The 20,470-nt window shown below is 42.8% G+C and overlaps 2 protein-coding genes across 3 annotated transcripts in view; both read left to right on the top strand.

Annotated features, from left to right (window-relative positions):
- Window positions 1-16,302: 16,302 nt before the first annotated feature.
- Window positions 16,303-19,687, top strand: spic (Spi-C transcription factor (Spi-1/PU.1 related)). 2 transcript variants are annotated; one of them, XM_083659156.1, is made up of 5 exons: window positions 16,303-16,375; window positions 16,523-16,610; window positions 16,866-16,981; window positions 17,296-17,398; window positions 17,519-19,687. In XM_083659156.1, exons 1-5 carry the CDS (start codon window positions 16,337-16,339, stop codon window positions 18,004-18,006), a joined length of 834 nt encoding a protein of 277 aa, XP_083515282.1. In that variant the 5' UTR covers window positions 16,303-16,336; the 3' UTR covers window positions 18,007-19,687. The 2 variants fall into 2 exon arrangements, with proteins under 2 accessions (XP_083515282.1, XP_083515281.1); XM_083659155.1 differs by having other exon boundaries at window positions 17,293-17,398.
- Window positions 19,688-20,100: 413 nt separating this feature from the next.
- spi2 (Spi-2 proto-oncogene) overlaps window positions 20,101-20,470 on the top strand; it is a gene marked incomplete at both ends in the record, with an annotated part of 2,144 nt that continues 1,774 nt past the window's right edge. Inside the window, one exon of the mRNA XM_083662481.1 lies at window positions 20,101-20,148. Within this exon, the coding sequence (XP_083518607.1) occupies window positions 20,101-20,148 (48 nt within the window). The remainder of the gene's footprint in view (window positions 20,149-20,470) is intronic.

The raw sequence follows: 20,470 nt of genomic DNA, 5'->3' as shown, positions 1-20,470 counted from the left end.
TGGAATCTCCCACCTACAGCAAGGATAATCTCTGTGAATAAGAGCAGACCCAGGAATGTGATTTGTTTCAGTGGCTTCTGTATACCATGCTTTGATAAGAGTGTGATATCTATAAACATGTTCATGGATGGGTCAGTTATAGGTCACTTAGGTGTGGTGAAGGGCAAAATCTAACCTTGTAGAGAGAAAATGGGTGTGGGGCACTGGTTTTGAAAAAAGCAGGAGTCCAATCAAGCAGTTCTCTCATACTTCCTGAGTCTGACATTCACACTGACCTTATGTTCATTCTGATTGGCTCATATCACCGACTCACTGTGTGACATCCTCGAATAATTAGCAGAGAAAGAACAGCTGAGTGGCCTACATCTCACTGATTGTTCATTTTACCATGAGTCTTTTATTGGGATAGGATCAATGCAAATCCAATTAACTCAAGTAGGCCAGTGAGTGAAGGAGGATCACACAGTAGAAAATGTTGATTGTTTTTTTAAGCAGGGGCACAGAGGAACCTTTCTGAATGTGACAGGTTTAAAGTGTTTGCAAGTACTGTAATATTTAAAGGGATAGTTAAGTTTTTTTATGCGGGGTTGTATGAGATACTTGCATACATTCAGTGTAGTGGAGAATACAGCCTGCGCTGTCCCAGTTTGGAGAAATGGAGACCGGCCGCTTCAGGCATGTAGAGCTGCTTGCTGAGTGTGAAGGAAGCCATGAGTAAAAACAGGGGGGAAAACAGAAACAAATACATAAAATGCTTCCATACTGCTCACCTGGCGGAATCCAAGTCTCCACAAGCCCTGAGATGCCAAGTTGACTTGAAAAGGTGTCATTCACACCATGTTTTTAGCTGAAATCTGAGCCAGGTGCTTGAGCTATAAGAAGGGATAAACAAAAAAAGAGTGAGCTTCCAGCTGCATATGGCTATATTTCAGCTAAAAACAGGGTGTAAATGATGTCTTTTCATGTCAACTTGGCATCTCAGGGCTTGTGCAGACTTGGATTACGCAAGGTGAGCTGCAGTATGGAAGCATATTATGTATTTTTTCAGTTGTTTTTTTACTTTTTTAATCACACTTCACACTCAGCAAACAGCTCTACATGCCTGATGCAGCTGGTCTCCATTTCTCCAAACTGGGACTGCGCCGGCTGCATTCTACTGCATGTAGTACACTGACTATATGCAAGTACCTCATACAACCACACATAAAAACAACAACTGAAATTTCCCTTTAATGTTTCAGATTCAGATGTTCCTGGCAGGTTGGAGCCTCTGCAGGCCTAAAACCTAGCATCATTTGGCCCCAGACAGGCAATATGGCAGCTAGGGAGGCGTTTGTTTCACAGCCTGCTACCTCCGGAGTGGGTGTGGTGGAATGACAGGGCTTTTCAAGATCTTGATTCGCTGAAGCACGAGTAAAAAAAACAATGAAAATATACAAATCACAAACACACAACACACATATGCCCTGTATCAGCCCCAGATTTAACAGATTTCAAACACAAAATTGAAGATTAATTTGGTGGTAGCAAGGGACCACTATGTTCTGGAGATTTTTATTCAAGGGCAAAGTTTTTTTTATTGATTTTGTCCAGCTGCTGGGCTTGTTGGAGTCAGTGGTTTTTTTGCACAAAAACTGCCAAGCTGTTGCATAACAGGCAGGGAGGGTGTTTGCTTTCCCCTGTGAGGCAACACAATAGAAATAGTGTTTGAAATTGGGAATATATGTAACCCATATTGAAATGGAATGGACCAATTAAGTTGAGGAAATCCAAATCCCAAACTTCTTATGTGTATTTGCATGATTTTTAAAAGCAGCTTGGTGTCATACACAAATAAATGTCTATATGCTTTCCATCATAGGGATTTTTAAGGACCAATTCTATTACATTTTACAATCTCTTTTACCAGATTTGGCAGTCATGTCTGTCTTAATAATCTACGTTTTAATGTATTTTTCATTCAGTGACAAATTCCACTGGTGTTTGATTTCTTCAGTACGGTGGATCAGTGGTGAGCACTGTTGCCTCAAGAAGGTCCCAGGTTTGAACCCCGGTCCGTCCCAAGTCCTTTCTGTGTGGAGTTTGCATGTTCTCCCCATGTTCCTGTGGGTTTCCTCTGGATGCTCCGGCTTCCTCCCACCATCAAATACATGTATGTTAGGGTTAATACTCCTGTCAAATACATGTATGTTAGGGTTAATACTCCTGTCAGTGCTCCTGACCAAGGCACTGGCAATCGAACTGGAGTTGGTCCCTGGGCGCTGCTCTGCACCTGCCCACTGCTCCTAGTTTGAGGAAGGTTCCTATAAGCTCCGGGTATAAATTAGCTAATAATCCGAAAATAAATTGTGAATAAACTGAAGAATATTCTGAATAAGCTGTTTAAGTTAAGTTATCCTTTATTGTCAGCATGGAGAAATGTATCCTCTGCATTATTAGCTAATTTATACCCGGAGCTTAGCAGCAAATCTGTATTGCATTTCGCCTCTTGGTGCCGCTACTCATTACTAATCAGCGGCACCTCTAAATGTCAGATTTTGGATTCCCTGTCTGATCTCAGGTTAGCTGTAAATGTAACAGATATATAAGCCCTGGAGAGGTTGTTAAGGGGTTTACCCTTATTAAGGGTAAGAGAAAACCCAGTGGCCCATTTCACAGGCACACAGGCAGCATGTTGTGAACATGATACTACATTACCCAGAGGAGAGCGAGTGCTGAGACTCTCTATTCTGGGGCTGGCAAGGTGGCAAATATTTTCTGCAAGCAAAGAGACATGGCCTCAGGGGTGAAGCGGGTCACCTTGGAAGAAACAAGCATGTGCATGCAAACAGACGTGTGTCTGTTGAGAAACTGAGAATTTATGGGGTTGATATATACCTGGCTGTTGGTGAGAATGTTGAGAAATGGAAATGGCAGAAATCTCCATGTTGGTTTTTCACACGTTCTGAATGTCTACCGCAATATCACTTCTCCTCTAAATCCCCACTCTTGTTCGTTCTTCACGTCATGTGAAATCTCTGAAATAGCTTCCACTCTCGGGCGACAGATGGAGACGTATATAGCGCCTAAAGATAGGAAGATATGTGGGGACAAGGCTATAGATAGTCACAACCACTGCAATACGGAGCAAAGAGTGAGCAACTTTTTCCACGCAAGGCTTTGCTTGTGTCACTGAGCACATTCACCTTGCTGTGTCAATATTGCACAATATTGTGTTATTACTTCAGTTTACTGTGCTTGAATATAGAATTGGAGTGATTCTGTGTCCCCACTAATAAAGCTTTGTGTGTCTGTGCAGCAGCCAGGATTCATTCTGGAGGGAAAGGCCCCAGTTGAGTCAAGCAGGGAGGATGGAGGCCCCAGCCCCGCCACTCTGCCTCTGATGCAGGGAGAGAGCCCCGGGCCCTGGCAGAGCGAGAGCCTGCTGGCCGAGTCCTGGTCCACGATGGGCGATGTGGACCCAGAGGAAGACACCAAGAGCCTGGACAGCAGCGATGGGGTGGTGCTGGCCGGCGAGGAGAACCACTGCTCCAACAACTCCGACATAGTCCACTTGGAGCGCGAGGAGGCCGAGATGCTGGAGGAGGCGGAGAAGGCCGGGGAGGAGGACCGGAGGAGGAGGATGGAGGAGGAGGAAGAGGATGAAGAGCTGCAGACCAGCATGCTGAGCGTGCTGGGCGGGGAGCGAGAGCTGGCACAGCTCAGGGAGGAGCAGCTGGACCTCCATGCCCCAGAAACCGAGGGGCTCCTAGTGTCGGCGGAGGAGCCCCGCGCGGAGAGGGGCCCTGCCGAGTTCAGGCAGGTGGTTCCCCCGATGGCCCTGCCACCCCTGCCTATCGTCCGGCTGGAGCCCCCCTCCACCACCTCCACCCCGGTCCCTTCAGCCAGCACCTCCGAGGTAGAGGAGCTTTGTTTCACGCAGGAGCTCCGCCCTCCCCCCGTCCTGGCACCAATAGCAGCAGAGCCTTCAGCGGAGAGCCAAACCATCGACCAATTGAAATTCTCACAGATTCCCCTCGCCGGTGCAGATGGACCTGCGGTTACAGTGTCTCAGGCAGCACCAGAGAAGCCAGAGCCAACTGGTCCCAAGACTACCAAATCTCCCAGCTCCACTGAGCTACCAGTGCTGCTGTGTGGAGGCGCTGCTTTGGTAGCCGTTGTGGGAGTAGTGGCATATAGTGCTGTGGCCTACTGCCGAAAGTAGATAACCAGTCTCCATCAACCCCACACACCCTTTCAACCCAGGTCTTTTTATTTTATTTTTTTAATCTATTCCAAATGATGTATTCCACTCCCTTCACTCTCTGAATTCTGGATTTGACTGTCTGATGCTCATTGTATATCTCTTGCAGTTATTGTTAAGAACATTAATTTGATTTTTCTGATTCTTTTTGTGCTACCTCAGCTCACAGCAGAGCTCATGGCCTTTGGTTTTCAGTATCACTTGCTGAGCTCAGCCAGAAATGTAAAAAAAGAATGTTCACAGAAGTTAATTTGAAATGTACAAAGATACAAGGGTACAATTTTAAAGAATCATGAAAATTTAAACTTTGGTTTGATGTTTCTTTGTGTGGTTGTCTCTCTCATTATTACACTAGAAAATGACACTACGGAATAAGAATGGATGCAAATGCCTCTTCTAGCTATATCATCATGATCTCATACAGCGAAAAACGGTACAGTTTAACAATAACGGCTCTAAAATTGTTAGATGCTAACGTTTTTTTAATAGTAGTTTTTAGAGGGGTGGGAGTTTTGAGAGGGGTGGGGGAGGTTAGGTTTAGCCATGGGGGGTGAGAGAGGTTAAGGTTAGGGTAAGGGGTTAGGGTTAGGCGTGGGGCGTGGGAGAGGCGTCCCTGACTGGTGGGGTCTTCGGGGGTAGGTCTCGGACCCCGAGACCCCCCGAAGTGCGGTCCCTCGACCCGAAACCCCCTCAGACCAAAAAAAACTTTACCATCTAACAATTTTAGAGCCGTTATTGTTTAACTGTAACATTTTCCGCTGTGGACAAATGTTATTATTTCACAATTTTTTGGAGACTGGGCTGGATTTTCAAGATTCAAGATTCAAGATTTTTTATTGTCACTCCATGGTACAAGTATCACGTGTGAAATTCTTGTGCTGTGGACTCCGTTTACAACATAGTACAAGTATAACAGGGCATATGAGTGCAAAAACAAGAGACATAACAAGCAATAAGGCAGTATAGTGATAAGACAAGTCAGAGACAGTGGCATATTCACTGCACATAGGTGCGCATGTCGTGTGCATACTTTAGACGTGATTCAACATTTAAAATTTCGGCGTATTTGACATACAGGTGCAAATAGCATATTCCTTATTAAACATACAATTAAACTCGGCGTTTTAAATTCGGCGTATTTGACATACAGGTGCAAATAGCATATTCCTTATTAAACATACAATTAAACATTAGACATACGTAATGGTAGCAGCTACAGTACGGTACAGTACGGCTACTACACTACGGTATTTGTGTATGTTAAGGAGTCTCGTGGCCTGCGGGAAGAAACTGTTCCTCAAGCGATTTGTGCGTGCTTTCGGAACCCTGTATCTTCTCCCTGAGGGTAGCAGGGAGAACAGGCTGTTGTGGGGATGGTTTGTGTCTTTGATGATCTTCAGGGACCTCCTGAGGCACCGCTGTTTATACAGTTCATGCAGTTCATGCAGATTTTGAGAGTTTTTCCCACTTTCCCAGAGTCAGAACAAATAAATTCCTTCAGAGACAGACCTTTATGTATTTGATGTAGTCTGATGCATGTCAAACAGCAATATCAGGCTATCTTGGCTCACTTGTCGAATGTCTATGGGATCAAATAACATAATCATGATCCCACAGGCATCCAGGAATTGAGCGAGGGGAGCTCCTTTTTCAAAGCTTTGTCTGGGGGGAGGTCCACAGTCTCAGACTTTGAAAACCCCATGTTCTAAAACAATGTTAATTCCCTCCTAGTTACATGTAATTACAGGGTAACTATGGAGCGCAGGCTGTATTATAAAGCAATATTAATTCCCTTCTACTTACATCTTGTAATTACAGGGTAACTACAGGGGCGCGGGTGAGGAATTTAGGAGAATTATGACATGCGGCAAAGGACCACGGGTCGGATTCGAACCCGGGATGGCCACACGAAGGACTAAGCTTAGTGGTACATGCTCGACCAGGTGATCCACCGGGACGCCCCGGGGTTTGTGGTTACCCTGTATGATAGGTCCTGTCCCCAGAGTTAGCTTGAAGGCTTTCAGTTTGTTTTTGAACTCTGTTAAAACACTCCAAAATCCCGGTGCGTCCTGGTGGCTCACCTGGTAGAGAGTGTCCCGTGGTCCTTTGCCACATGTCATAATTCCTCACCCGTGCCCCTGTAGTTACCCTGTAATTTCATCATGTAACTAGGAGGGAATTAACATTGCTTTAGAATACAGCCCCTGTAGTTACTCTACTCTCTCTGTTACTGACGGCATGGTGGCTCAGTGGTTAGCACGGTTGCCTCACAGCAAGAAGGTCCCTGGTTCGAACCCCGGTCCGTCCCAGGTCCTTTCTGTGTGGAATTTGAATGTTCTCCCCGTGTTCGTGCGGGTTTTCTCCGGGTGCTCCGGTTTCCTCCCACCATCAAATACATGTATGTTAGGGTTAACACTCCTGTCAGTGCCCCTGACCAAGGCAATGGCGCTGCGGGCTGTGGCTGCCCACTGCTCCTAGTTCTAGGAACGTTCCTAGTAGAGAATGGGTCAAATGCAGAGGATGAATTTCCCCATGGGGATAAATAAAGGATAACTTAACTTAACTAACTGGGTACCCAATAGTTATGGAATAACTACAGTATAGGTTCTCCTAAATTGAAATTAAATTTTAATTATTATTTCTCATAGGTCATATGTACTCTGTAACAAGATAATAGGTACCCGGCAGTCACCCTGTAGTTACTCTGTAGTTACCCTGTAGGTACCCAATAGTTATGGAATAACTACAGTATAAGTTCTCCTAAATTGAAATGAAATTGAAATGATTATTTCTCATAGGTCACCCTGTAACAAGAGAATAGGTACCCGATAGTTACAAAAATAGGCACGGTATAAGTTCTTTATAAGCCCCCCTTTATTAGCCCCTTATTCCATACATTCAGATTTTGTTACACTGTACTTACCCTGTAAATTTAGATTTTGTTACCCTGTACTTACCCTGTAAGTTGTAGGCTGTATTCTAAAGTGTTACAGAGAATTATAAAAGACAAGTTTTTTCTTATACTAGTTTGGGAGATATAGTATGTGATATCTATGGGGCTTATGGCCCTGGCCTGCCCACTGCTGGTCAATAGGCCCCACTACAGTCACTTCACAAACTTTCATCAAGTAACATCAGAAAATGTTACACCCAATATAAAAGTTAAAGTTAAACCACCATGCGCAGCCTGTGCATAATAGGATAAATTATGTATACTTGATTATAGGATTTACTATATAAATAGGCCTACATTATTATATTATTTGTATTGTCTGTTATTGTCTCAATAATTGTACTTAAATGTTACCCATACAATTATTATATCCAATACTGTGCTTTACTATTCTGATGGAGAACCCAGTCAACACCATACAAGTCCCATTAAGATCTAGTGAAGGGCAGCTTTGTTTGTGATAAGACAATAAAAAAGTTTGAAAGGAAAACATTATGTATAGCTGATTTTGTCATAATAGTATTTAAATATGTTACACACCCCTTATGCTGGTTAACCCTCAAAGACCGCACATCGCTGGCGATATTGTAGCAAACATTTGTACTGTAAAAATTGTGGCAAATAGCATTGTCTGATAAAAATGGGGATTGGGGATTGAGGGAGTGGCAAAGTCCTGATTTTTGCGGGCTTTCGGGTCTCATTGAAGAGGCGGATACCAGTTGGGTAGAAGCTGTCCCTGTGACGGGAGGTTCTGGTATGGCAAGACGTCAGTCTTCTGCCATGGGGGAGGACTCTGAAGAGTTTATGTCCTGGATGGGTGGGGTCGGCCCTAATTTTCTGAGACCGCTTTAGCATCCTGTTAGGTCCCCAATGGATGGCAGGCTACACACCACCACCTTTTCAGCTCGGTGGATGGTGGGCTGCAATCTGGAGATGTCATTGCGGGCAGCAGCAGCACACCAGACGGTGATGAAGGAGGTGAGGATGGACTCAACAGTGGAGGTGTAGAACCCAGGGGGTTCCTCCGTATATAACCCCCCCACTAAAAACATGCAGAAGATCAGATCGTCATCGTCATCCGACCAGTGACGACAACAACCGAAGTTGGTCCCCGGGCGCTGTACGAGAAAGCGACCACTGCTCCTGGCCTGCCCCTCGGAGGAAAGGACATGCCTGGATGGGTTAAATGCAGAGGACACTTTTCACCGGCCACCGTCAGCATGAGTGTGTTGTGGCCGCATGCATGTGTTGTGGTGTTCGTGTGACAATAAAAGACGGGCTTGTCCGTTACAAGAGAGTTTTTTTTTTTTTTTTAGAACAGTGCCAATGCTGCCTTTGGCACCTTGAACTTCTTTAGCCCCTGAAGAAAGTATATCCTCTGTTGCTTGTTGAGCCCAGGAAGCGAGTCACCCAGGGTGATCGGGGAAGGTCAGGCTGCATTCTTCCTGTAGTCCACAACCATCTCCACTGTCTTTTGGGCATTTAGCTCCAGGTTGTTTTGACTGCACCAGGTCACCAGGTGGTCGATCTCCTGCTTGTACGCAGACTCGTCACCATTACAGATGAGCCCTATGAGGGGGGTGTCATCTGCGAATTTCAGGAGCTTGACGGAGCTTGGCTGGAGGTGCAGCTGTTGGTCTACAGGGAGAAGAAGTATGGAGAGAGGACGCCGCTCTTGGCAGCTCCGGTGCTGATGGTCCCGGTTTGTTAGGAAGTCTGTGGACCACCTGCAGATGGACTCGTCTCAGGCACACCCAGCTGGGAGAGCTTCTCGAGCAGCAAGGTCAGGATGATTGTGTCGAAGGCCGAGCTAAAGTCCACAAACAGGACCACAAACAGGACCCTGGCATAGGTTCCAGGTGCGCGAGAATGTAGGGGAGGGCCATGTTTATTGCATAATCTACAGACCTGTTGGCTCTGTAGGCGAACTGCAGGGGGTCAAGGAGTGGGTCCAAGATGGATTTTAGATAATCTCTCGAGTTGCTACAAGTTGCTACTGGTCTGTAGTCTTTTAGTGCTACGGGCTTTGTCTTTTTGGGGAGGGGGATAATAGTTGAGGACTGGAAGCAGTCTGGAACGTGGCTTGTCTCCAATGAGCTGTTGAAGATGTGGGTGAACACTGGGGCCAGCTGATCAGCACATTGCTTTGTTGTACATTTAGAGCGTGAGCCTCCTCTCCAAGTGTGCATGAGATTCAAATTGTACACAAGTTGTGTGAATTGTTGAGCACATCCAGACAGAAAGCAGAGAGGAACTGCTCTCTGAACAGCAGGTTTCTGACAGAGGACATTTCTGTGAGGATCAGGTCATCATAGGGCTTTCAGCTGATGGATGCTGCCCTCTGGCGGCCATATAGGAGGCCCACTGTGCTTCTGGCAACAATAACTGAGAAGAGCTGATGATTGTATTTCTAATCTCATGATTTGTCTGTTTAATCAGTGTTTTCAGCGAAGACCTGCACACTGTCTGCTATCGCTTTGTCTGCATCTTCCTTGCTGAGCTCTACTGAGTGTTTGATCTCCTGAATTTTCAGTTGTCTCTCCTGGATCTGTTGCTGAATTTCACCCTCTGTCTTCCCCAGCTCAGCCTTCTTCATGTTCATCTTTCAGGTCGAGAATGTTATGAAACGTGTAGTCTGAAACACTGCAGACCACAGGTGCACACATCTGGTCAGTCTTGCAGAAGAACTCCAGCAGTCTGTTGTGCTTCTCACACATTCCAGGTTCTCCACAGAATCGATCAAGCATGTTTTTGATTATGTGATGAGCCTTCAGGTGAGTCTCACAGTAGGAGGCCAGACACACCAGGCAGGACTTCAGGGCCTTCAGTTTGGTCCCAGTGCAGTGCCGATGTCACAGGGAACTTCTCCTGGTTTGTTGGTCTGGGCAGCCCCTGGCTTACTTTTGAACTGACTTTCTGGACCAAGCAGCCATCTCAGATATTGGCCGTGATCGTATAGTGGTTAGTACTCTGCATTGTGAAAGTATTGACATGCAACTGGATCTTGTCTTGTCCAAAGTCGCATGCACGGATTCAAGCTATAGCGTACTTGATTAAAATGTATATTTGTATGTGTAATGACTATAAAACATTTAAATATTATGTGTAAATCTATAATAAAACGTCCTCTTCCACACAGTTAATTTATTACACGAATCAAATATAATATTATATATTAAAAAATTACCTATGAAATTCTAGTTCTCACTGAATCTTAATATTACAATGTAGAAATTATGACTATGTTAACTAAATACATTTTACTCTACCACAAAGTTGTGTTCTAAGAGAAACTGAAAAATAAAATATTGGAGGGGGGGGGGAACTCTGCCACAAAGTTCGTTTTTTCAGTGCGGACACACAGAAAATGATTATAGGGTTTTCTGATGCCCAGCGCTCAGCCTGACAAAGACATGCTGTCACAGGTAATGATTTTACAACTCTGTGGTCACATCATCATCTCGTCTGATAGACTAAATGTGTGCCAGTGGCTTTCACACTTCTTGATTTTCATTGAGTGCCAGTAAATAAAGAAGTACAATAGTTGTTGACTGTGCTGCGGTTACACTGCCGTTCCCACTATAGGTGCCAACATGCACGCAGCTATTGAATTGAGAAGGGGAAGGAAAGTGCTTCTTTGTTCAGAAAGATAAAGATCCAGCTCGTCTGCTCTGCCAGAAAATATAGCACCTTTCCCCCCCTCTCTCTCTCTCTCTCTCTCTCTCTCTGTTTCTCATAGCCCCCCACCACCACCACCACCACCACCATCACCATCGCAACTAAACACACATTGCACAACTCGCTGACAAATTTTCAGCTATAATGTATTAACTTCCAGATAATATAACAACTTGTCACATGCAGTGTAATAAAATGTCCCTTTAAATGGATTAAACATATAATAAAACATGTTAATGTAATAAATTGCTAATAATATCACAGAGGTGTCACATATTTTGAGCTGATTTCATAATAGTATTTAGTTAACTCCATTCTCCTTGCTTGGTTATTACATTACAGTAATAATCATGTTACACCCCTTATGCTGGTTAATATAATGATGTGATATTGTTACATTTACTTGAACCAGGTCTCCTACCTGCTCTATTTGTAAAGCGCCTTGAGAGAACTATTGTTATGATTTGGCGCTATATAAATATTAAATTGTTTCATTGACCTTTATTTCATTAGCAGGTTTTTACACCTTCAAACCATTTAAAACATTTTATCACATTTTGACAAGTTGTTATTTATTTAATTACCGGTATTTATTTATTTATTTAAGGGTGCACCCTTTCCCCGGTGCACTCACTTTCAGACCATTCAGTCTCTCCCCTTCTTCATCGATGCATCTTCTGTTCATCTGTTTAAGGTAGTTTGTGTTGTATACTTATTTTCCCTTTTGATTGAACTTTTACTTTAGTGTATGACTCTCCTCATATGTTATAACCATAGACTGTATGGATGTAGCGGCTTACAACCTGGCTCAAGGAAGTAGGCTAACAAGTAACAGGGAGCCACTCTATAGAGAGCCAAAGTGAATGTCACTTCCTGCTTCAGCACTCTACCAGAGATTTTCAATGCGCCATTTATTTTCCCATAGACATTTCATGAAATGCTTATGAAAATACTTTTACTTGTTCAAACCAAACAGATATATTTAGAAACAGGAGAGACCGCATAACATTTCACTGAGACCAAAACGTAAAGAAAATTGTGGATTCAAAGAAAACATTTCTTCAATGTTGTTTTTTTAAGTTTTGGTCCGAGTGAAATGTTCTATGGTCTCTCCCAATTCTAAATATAGCTGAACTGTTTGGTTTGACCAAGTAAAACTATTTTTATAAACATTTTAAGAAATGTCTATGGGAAAACAAATGGGGGATGAAAATCTCTGGTACAGTGCTGAAGCAGGAAGTGATGTTCACTTTGGCTCTATAGAGTCTGCATCTCACGGTGCCAACATGAGCACACAGCTGTCAGGCTGCAGTTTCAGCCAGGGGGGGTTGTGGTCGTTATAATTTATGGAGGGCATTTGACAGAAGTTTCACCATGAATGGAAAGAGGGAAAGCTGGAGTGGGAGAAAGGACAAGGTTTGTGGTTCTGTGTTTTTATCAGCATGCTGCACAGGCAGGAAACACACAGAAACACCCCACCCATACCCCCACCCCTGTAGCCTACCCCCACTACCACACACAACCTGAACCAATCAACCAAAAATAAAGACAAAGAAAGTATTTTTTTATACCGATGATAATAATAGACATTTTGTGATATTGAATAATAATGAAAAATGTATAATAACACAATTGAATCAATCATACCACATTCCATCAGCCAAGCTGCATCCGCAGTCAGCTGAGTGAATGTGTAACCTGAGCTATGGGTTTTGGTCAAAGGCTAATCTGAGCATCTTTATTATGTCTTTGTCTCCGTAACATTTCCAGCTCGGCGTTCAGGCCAGCACACTCACACTTAACCGGGCTGAAAGGGGAACTTCAGGAGCAAGTCAGTTGATATTTAAAACTGTAAACCTGCGACACATGAACTTCTCAAAAAAGCCTGTGTTTATTTGAAGAGGGAGTTGGCTGCGTGTGCGAGGCACGGGCAGAGCTGCACAGTAGTCAATACATTATTAACCATTAACCTTTACAAGCACATTTATTTTAACCTGTGTGTTTATGGCATGCTGACTGGTCAGTGGGGGATACAATTAGTCTATTTCAAGGGTTCCCTAAATTTTCAGCCCCCGACCCCCAAAATAACAGTGCCAGTGGCTCGTGACCCCCACTATCCCCGGAGGTCGTTGAAGCATACAACATTTGTGCGCACATGATAATTTTGTAAACAAAACAAAATGTAACAATTATGGTGAAAATGTGTTCTTTTTAATCGTTTTTAAATTGTATTTCACACATTCTGTAGTTTCAAACTACAAGTAGTTTTCACATTTGTAGTTTCACACAAGGGTTGGAATTGGGGGGTTAGATCACCAAATGATTCCCGAGCGTGGCACTGCTGCTGCTCACCACTCCCCCAGGGGATGGGTCAAATGCGGAGAACAAATTTCACACACTCAGGTGTGTGACAATCGTTGGGACTTTACCTTTACCTTTACCTTTACACATTCTTTGGCCAATTTCACACATTCTGGAAATCATCTCGCCAGTGCTGTCCCGTGACCCCCCCGTGGTGTCCCGACCCCCACTTTGGGAACCACTGGTCTATTTCACTACTTTTCTTAAAATGCAGATACACTTCCATAGTGGTTCCATAGGTTCTGCACCTGTGGCCGGCAGGAGCCTGCTTTCACCGACATGATCATTTGATGATGAGTCGTCTCAACAATCTGTAACTGAAAAGAATTGAATGAACTGTGGGCATTTAGCTGATGCTCTTATCTAGAGCAGTGTTTCTGAATGTGAAGTCACCATTATTACATTTATAAGAAGTTAACACAATAGACCCTTCTCGTGGGGGCCATTTTGTGTCGAAAAGGCAGGGTAAACACAGGTGCAAGCAAAACACTAATGAGGGGTTCAAACGTCCATGATTGGAACTTGGAAACCCTCATTAGTGTTTTGCTTGCACCTGTGTTTATTCTGCCTTTTCGACACAAAATGGCCCCTGTGAAAAGGGTCTATTAGAGAATGTAGAGGAATAACTATTTTGAACTGTCACTGTTATCACTCCACCTACAATACAAATAGTCAGAATTCTATCTAATATTCTCAGATTTGGGTCCATCTGAGAGATAAAATTATATAAATTAGGAGTGGCCCTATGTGGACTTCATTAGGGGTCCTCGATATGAGTAAGGTTGAGAATCACTGATCTCGAGCAACTATAAGGAATGCAACAGTAGAATAATCTTCTACTCTTAAATTGGCAAGACTCCAGGCAACCATTAGTAAGGAATGGAAGGTCAATGCCACCAGCCTGAATAAATAAGAGGCAAGGAGAGAAGGCAGAAAGCTTTGTTGTTGTTGTTGTTGCTGTTGTTTGTATTGATTGTAGTATTTATAGTGACAGGGTCAGAAAAACAGTGTTGATTGAATATGAACAAGCGCAAACCTTTAAGCCCACGGCATCACTCACCCTACGGCCCCTTTTCCCTCACCCCCCCCCCCCCCCCCCCCCCCCCAGACACCACCCATATCCCCCTAGCCACTCCACCTACCCTACCCCCCCTCAAATCCCAACTCTCTACCACCTTCCTATCCCTATGGCCCTCCCCCCCTGCGCTCCCCAAACACCTATCGCCCTAGCCGCTAATCCTACCCACCCCTCGAATCCCGACTCTCTAGCACCTTCTTATCCCTAGCTACAGCCCTTTCCCTGCTAAACTCACTAAACATCCACGACTGAGTGAGTGAGGGAGTGAGAGAGTGAGTGAGTGAGTGAATGAATGACTCACTGACTGACTGACTGACTGACTGACTGACTGTCCTAACTTTTCCATCTTATGACCTCGGCAGGGATGCTGGCCCAGCGCCATGGGAAAAATGGTGTTGAGAATGTCAACAGTCTTTATTGGCTAATAGCCAACAAATGTCATGCAAACTCTTTAGGCTACTGGGCAAGGTTGATTGAAGGCAAGGAGAACAAACTTAGCTGTATAATGTATAACTGCCTGCTTGCTTTGCACAATTCTGGCCCCTATGCGTCGCGGTGGGTGGTGCGGGTCAAACAGATATTGGATGACTGTGGCTTGTCTTACCTCTGGCTTACACAGCAGTGCAATAGCACCGATTGGTTGAAGCTAACTGTTGAGCAAAGTCTTAACTCTTAAGGATCAGTTTATGCAGAAATGGCAAAGTGAGCTCAGAAGCATGACATCCTGTGACTTGTATGTAGAATTCAAACAAGAGCTCAAACTGGAGAATTATCTGTTGTATGTAAACCAAAAGTATAGACATGCAATCTGTAACTTCAGGGTTATTAACATCAGAATCCCCAAGGTTGTTGGCAGATATAAAGGACTGCATAGTAGAAGTATGAGGATCTGTAACCTCTGTAGTGACAACTGTGTGGGAGACGAGTATCATATTTTGTTTGAATGTAAGAATGCAATTATTTTGAATTTCAGAGTTATATTTACCCAGATATTATTTAACTCACCCATCTATGTTTAAACTGATCTTACTACTACAAACAGACAGACCAAGAGTTATGTGTAAACTAGGTGCTTTTTTCATGTAATGAAATGATGAATGTAATGATCATGGTCAATGAGTCACATTAAATAAACGAAATGTAATGAAATGAAATGTAATTTTAAGTCACAGCATGCACTAATTATAAGTAGATAGTAGTGTAATTACTCAATAGAATCACATTTTGGATATTAGATTTACAGTAAATATACAAAACACTATAATATAAGAAGGTAATTCCTTAAGAGCAAACATCCAATGCTAAAACTATTAGAAATTTTGAGATAGTTAATTTAACTTAATTAGAAATTAAAGTCATTTATTATTAATTATAATAATTAATAATTATTATTAACTCAACATTTATTATTTTCCATTACCAGTGACACGTGATTATTCACTTATGAGCTATTCTGAAGTAAATGGTAACCAATTGTTGTTTACTCTTCATAGAGGATATTGAAATGTTGATCCTCCAACTGTGCAGCTTCACAGAGAGCCGCTGAGTTGTATCACAAGAACTATCCATGCAAATGTTCCACACACAGAAAACAAAAGACCAAAGAAGAAAATTTCCCCCAAATCTATAGGCTCAAATTTCAATTTATTGTAAACTGTGTGTTACTAAACTGCACCTCTTACAGATGTGTATGTTAGATGAATATCTCCCTACCTATGCAAATCTTCATTGCACTTAATGATATGCCTAGGTTGAATGGGCAATAAAATAGGTTTTTGTTGTTCGTAGACTGCTATCTCCACAATGTGTGATGGTCAGATGTCTATCTGATATGTTCTTCCAAAAAAAGAGAAGTATACGGCTACTTTGTGACGTTAACACATTTAAATCGACCAGCCTCTTACCTATTCATCTGGCCAAGGGGTGAACAGGTATTGGATATCTGCAGCATATATATAGGGCCTACCTGTCCAAATACTTTACACCTGCACTGGTGTAGCGGCATTCACCCACTAAGACAGCAATGGCCTCAGGTGAGGGCAACACTCAAACATACAAGATGGTGAGTCTTGAAGATGCAACATTTTGGTCTCATATTATTTTATATATGTTGAAATTACAATGTAATCTGTAAGCAGCATTGTGTTATAGTTTTTATGTGAGAAAACAGGGTTTATTTTATTGTTGTTACTGTATCTACCAATCCTAGAGTTCCATGGACAACGACATCAACCAGCACTTCATTGATGCAATTGATGTGATTCAACAGCATTCAAACAATTCATATAATGACCCAGGTACATCTCAAACTTCATATAATGACCCAGGTACATCTCAAACGCCATACTCAGATAATAAGCATAATTCTTTCATCATTTTTCACTTCACAATGATATATTACATGTATTAAATACATCACTTTAGGGGAATTTTAGTTTTTACATTTTTGTAAACTTTTTGGTGGATTGTTTTTAACATTTTATTCAGATAGCAAGGCCTTTGATGATGTGTGTGTTAATGTATTATTTATGTTGTCAATTGTTTGTATTCAGAGTATAGGCCTACATACTATGAGACACTGGGTCCCCAGCAGTGCCAGATCTCCTGCTGCCTTGTTTCACATCCTTCTGATGTGCCAGGTCCCATATATGACTGGAATGACACAACCGTAAGTGGCACACAGACAGAAAACCCCTCTCTCTCTCTGTGTGTGTGTGTGTGTGTGTGTGTGTGTGTGTGTGTGTGTGTGTGTGTGTGTGTGTGTGTGTGTGTGTGTGTGTGTGTGTGTGTGTGTGTGTGTGTGTGTGTGTGTGTGTGTGTGTGTGTGTGTGTGTGTGTGTGTGTGTGTGTGTGTGTGTGTGTGTGTGTGTGTAAGAGAGAGAGAGAGAGAGAGAGAGAGTGTAAGAGAGAGAGACACACACACACACACACACACACACACACATGCTGAGACTTACTGGATAAATGTCTCTCTCTCAGCAGCAGTCCTGGCCTCCGGTTGTGCCTGATGTCTCCTTGGGTCACTCTATGATGGCAGAGTCTCCTCAGTTCTACTCCATCTTACCTCCACAGAGGAATAGCAAAGGTATTAAAGTGTAGGCCATGAGCATACATTGTACATGTGAGCATGCTGTACATGTAAAAACAAAGTTCTGTTTTTTTTCTATCAGTACTAAAACAAATGCAAATCACCCTCCCCATGCAGGTCGCAAGAAGCTCCGACTGTATGAATACCTGTATGAAGCTCTGAACGACCCCAACATGGGTGACTCCATCCAGTGGACGGACAGCAGTGGTGGCACCTTCCACTTTATCTCCAAGAACAAGGAGAAGCTGGCCGAGTGCTGGGGCCAGCGCAAGGGCAACCGCAAGACCATGACCTACCAGAAGATGGCCCGGGCCCTGCGCAACTACAGCCGCACCGGCGAGATCATCAAGGTGCGCCGCAAGCTCACCTACCAGTTCAACCCGGTGATTCTGCAGAGACTCGGCGCCGCCCCAGGGCCCGTGCACCTGCCCTGCCACCCGGCGCAGGACGAGGGCCGCGGGCAGCCGCAGAACCCGGCCGAACAGAGCTACTGCGGCTCCGTGGCGCCCGACTGGCACAGCTGGTATCATGGACATCATTACCCTCTGCAGGAAGAGTATGACCTGGCCACCAGCTTCACCTCACACAGCTGCACCAAGCTGTGAGCCAGCTAACAGGGTTAACAACGTCAGGAATTCAATTGAACGTTTATGGTCAATTCCAATTCCTGGAGTTGGAATTGGAATGTTACCCAGGCATGCTTGAAGGAAACATAATTGGAATGGAATTGGAATGACAGGAAATCTCAATTATGTGCAAATGGAGAAAAAAATTGGGGAAAAAGGTAGATTTAATTTAGTTACCTTTGTGAAATTCTATTTCCTGTAGTCCCCCCCCCCCCCAAATTCCAATTCCAATTGTTCATTTGAATTGGTGTTGATGACTTGATGACACCAGGGCTGGTTCACACCAGCCCTGGTGTGAGCAAGTGTACAACTGCAGGGAGAGAACCCTGAGAACTCTGAAAATCTGAAAATGTTTTCAAACACAAAGTTCTTCTGCCAAACCTTCCTGGCCCACATTTAGTCTCCGCATATAATAATAATAATAATAATAATAATAATAATAATAATAATAATAATAATAATAATAATAATAATAATAATAATAATAATAATAATAATCATGCATTTTATTTGTATAGCGCTTTTCAAAGATACTCAAAGACACTTTACATGAAATAGTATGAGCATAAATATTCTAATGGGATTTGATCAATGTCACAAACTGTAACACTTAAGCCAGTGGTTCTCAACCTTAGGATCACGACCCTAAGTGGGGTCGCCTGGAATTCAAATAGGGTCGAGTGAAAAAATAATAATTGTACTTGTTGCTCTGCATGCATTTGTTTTCTCTTTCACTAGACCAGTGGCTCCCAACCTTAGGGTCGTGACCCTAAGTGGGGGGTCGCCTGGAATTCAAATAGGGTCGCCTTATTTATTTATATATTATTTTTTTTACACCACACAAAATTTAATACTACCGATTATTATTATTTTTTAGTTCTGAGTTTAAAGTGATAATCTCTAAGATTTCAGCTTTGTTCTCTTGGGTGACATTTATGGCGATGAGTGGTAAATGCAGGTGACATCCAAACAGTGTTGCATTACGTGACATTACTGTCACATAATGTCACTATATACTGCAAAGGCTTCCATCAAGGCCATAGCCTCTGAGTGACTCCTAATGTTATTTTTTTTATTTAGATGAAAATCTTTGAGATTATAACTTTAAATCAGGATTCTGATAATAAAGTCAGAATTCTGAGATTAAAGTCAGAATTCCGAGTTACTGTCAGAATTTTAAGAAAAAAGTTTGAGTTTTGAGATTATAGTCAGAATTCTCAGATTAAAGTCAGAATTCTGCAGGGGGGGGGGAAGCATACTATATGACATCACTGACGATGTCACTGATGATATTATCGATGGTGTACCGGAATTTGAATGTCTCGGGTCCCTAGATTTTTGCGACGTCAAAGTAGGGTCACGAGCCAAAAAAGGTTGGGAACCCCTGATTTAAGCTGATATTTATACACATCCTGTCCTGGATCATGGTGGGGTTATAATGTTTAGTTTGTATAATAATTGTATATAATAGGTTCATTTGAAGATGTAAGTATTCAGTGTACACAAAAGTTTGTATTGCTCAAGCAACCAGTAATAAGCATGGTGTGTAATTATGTAAGTGTTTTTAATGAAGGGATTAACCTAATTTACTAAGTATTAATATAGAAATACATTTGTGTACCTTACTTGCTGTATATCAATAAATCTCCCTTTTTTATCATCTGTTGGAGTGTTGAGTATATGCATGAGCAATGATCTATCTATCTATCTATCTATCTATCCATCTATCTATCTATCTATCTATCTATCTATCTATCTATCTATCTATCTATCTATCTATCATCTATCTATCTATCTATCTATCTATCTACAGTATCTATCTATCTATCTATCTATCTATCTATCTATCTATGTAGCCTATCTATCTTATATCATCCTGATTCTCCTTTTGTTTTGTTGAAAACAAAAACAAATCGGAAAACACTGGCATTATCATAATGAACAAGACCATAAAGAGACTTTATGCACAAATACCACAGCAAAACAACATGTGAAATGAAGACATGTCCTATTAGTGAAGAAATACGGCAGCAAGTGTGTTTTTCCTGAAAAGTAAGTGTTGTGTGCGGCAGCATGCAGCCTGCAGGCCCGGGTCTTATCTTGTTCAGCGGGGAGGATGTGGTCAGCGCTGGGAGCTTTGTTGATGGGTTAGGGTTAGGGGTTTGTGTTTTGTGGGATGGTGGTCATTGTTCCTGTGAGTCCCGGGTAGAAAACGTCTGGTGTCAAGACGCATGGGGGGGTATATTAAGAGTCTGGGTGTCTCCCAGTCTCACTGCATTTGTCTCAGATGCAGTTTTGTGAAATACTTCTCATCTGGATTATACTACAGTACATACCAGCAGTGATGGTAAAGAGGAGACTTAGCACCAGGATGACATACTGGTTTGATCAGAAAAATAGAATGATCTCATTCAATGTTGTTTCCACTCAGTGATGAGTTCTC

Source organism: Poromitra crassiceps (assembly GCF_964638095.1).
Source record: "Poromitra crassiceps genome assembly, chromosome: 2".
NCBI classification, from domain to species: Eukaryota; Metazoa; Chordata; class Actinopteri; order Beryciformes; family Melamphaidae; genus Poromitra; species Poromitra crassiceps.
The sequence above is the reverse complement of the archived record's forward strand: the minus strand, read 5'-3'. Positions and strand labels throughout refer to the sequence as shown.

Coding starts and splice junctions, on each gene's coding strand:
- spic (XM_083659155.1), top strand. CDS start 16,337: ATGGCCTCAGGTGAGGGCAACACTCAAACATACAAGATG. Junction 16,611..16,865: donor CAATTCATATAATGACCCAG/GTACATCTCAAA, acceptor GTTTGTATTCAG/AGTATAGGCCTACATACTAT. Junction 16,982..17,292: donor ATGACTGGAATGACACAACC/GTAAGTGGCACA, acceptor TCTCTCTCTCAG/CAGCAGTCCTGGCCTCCGGT.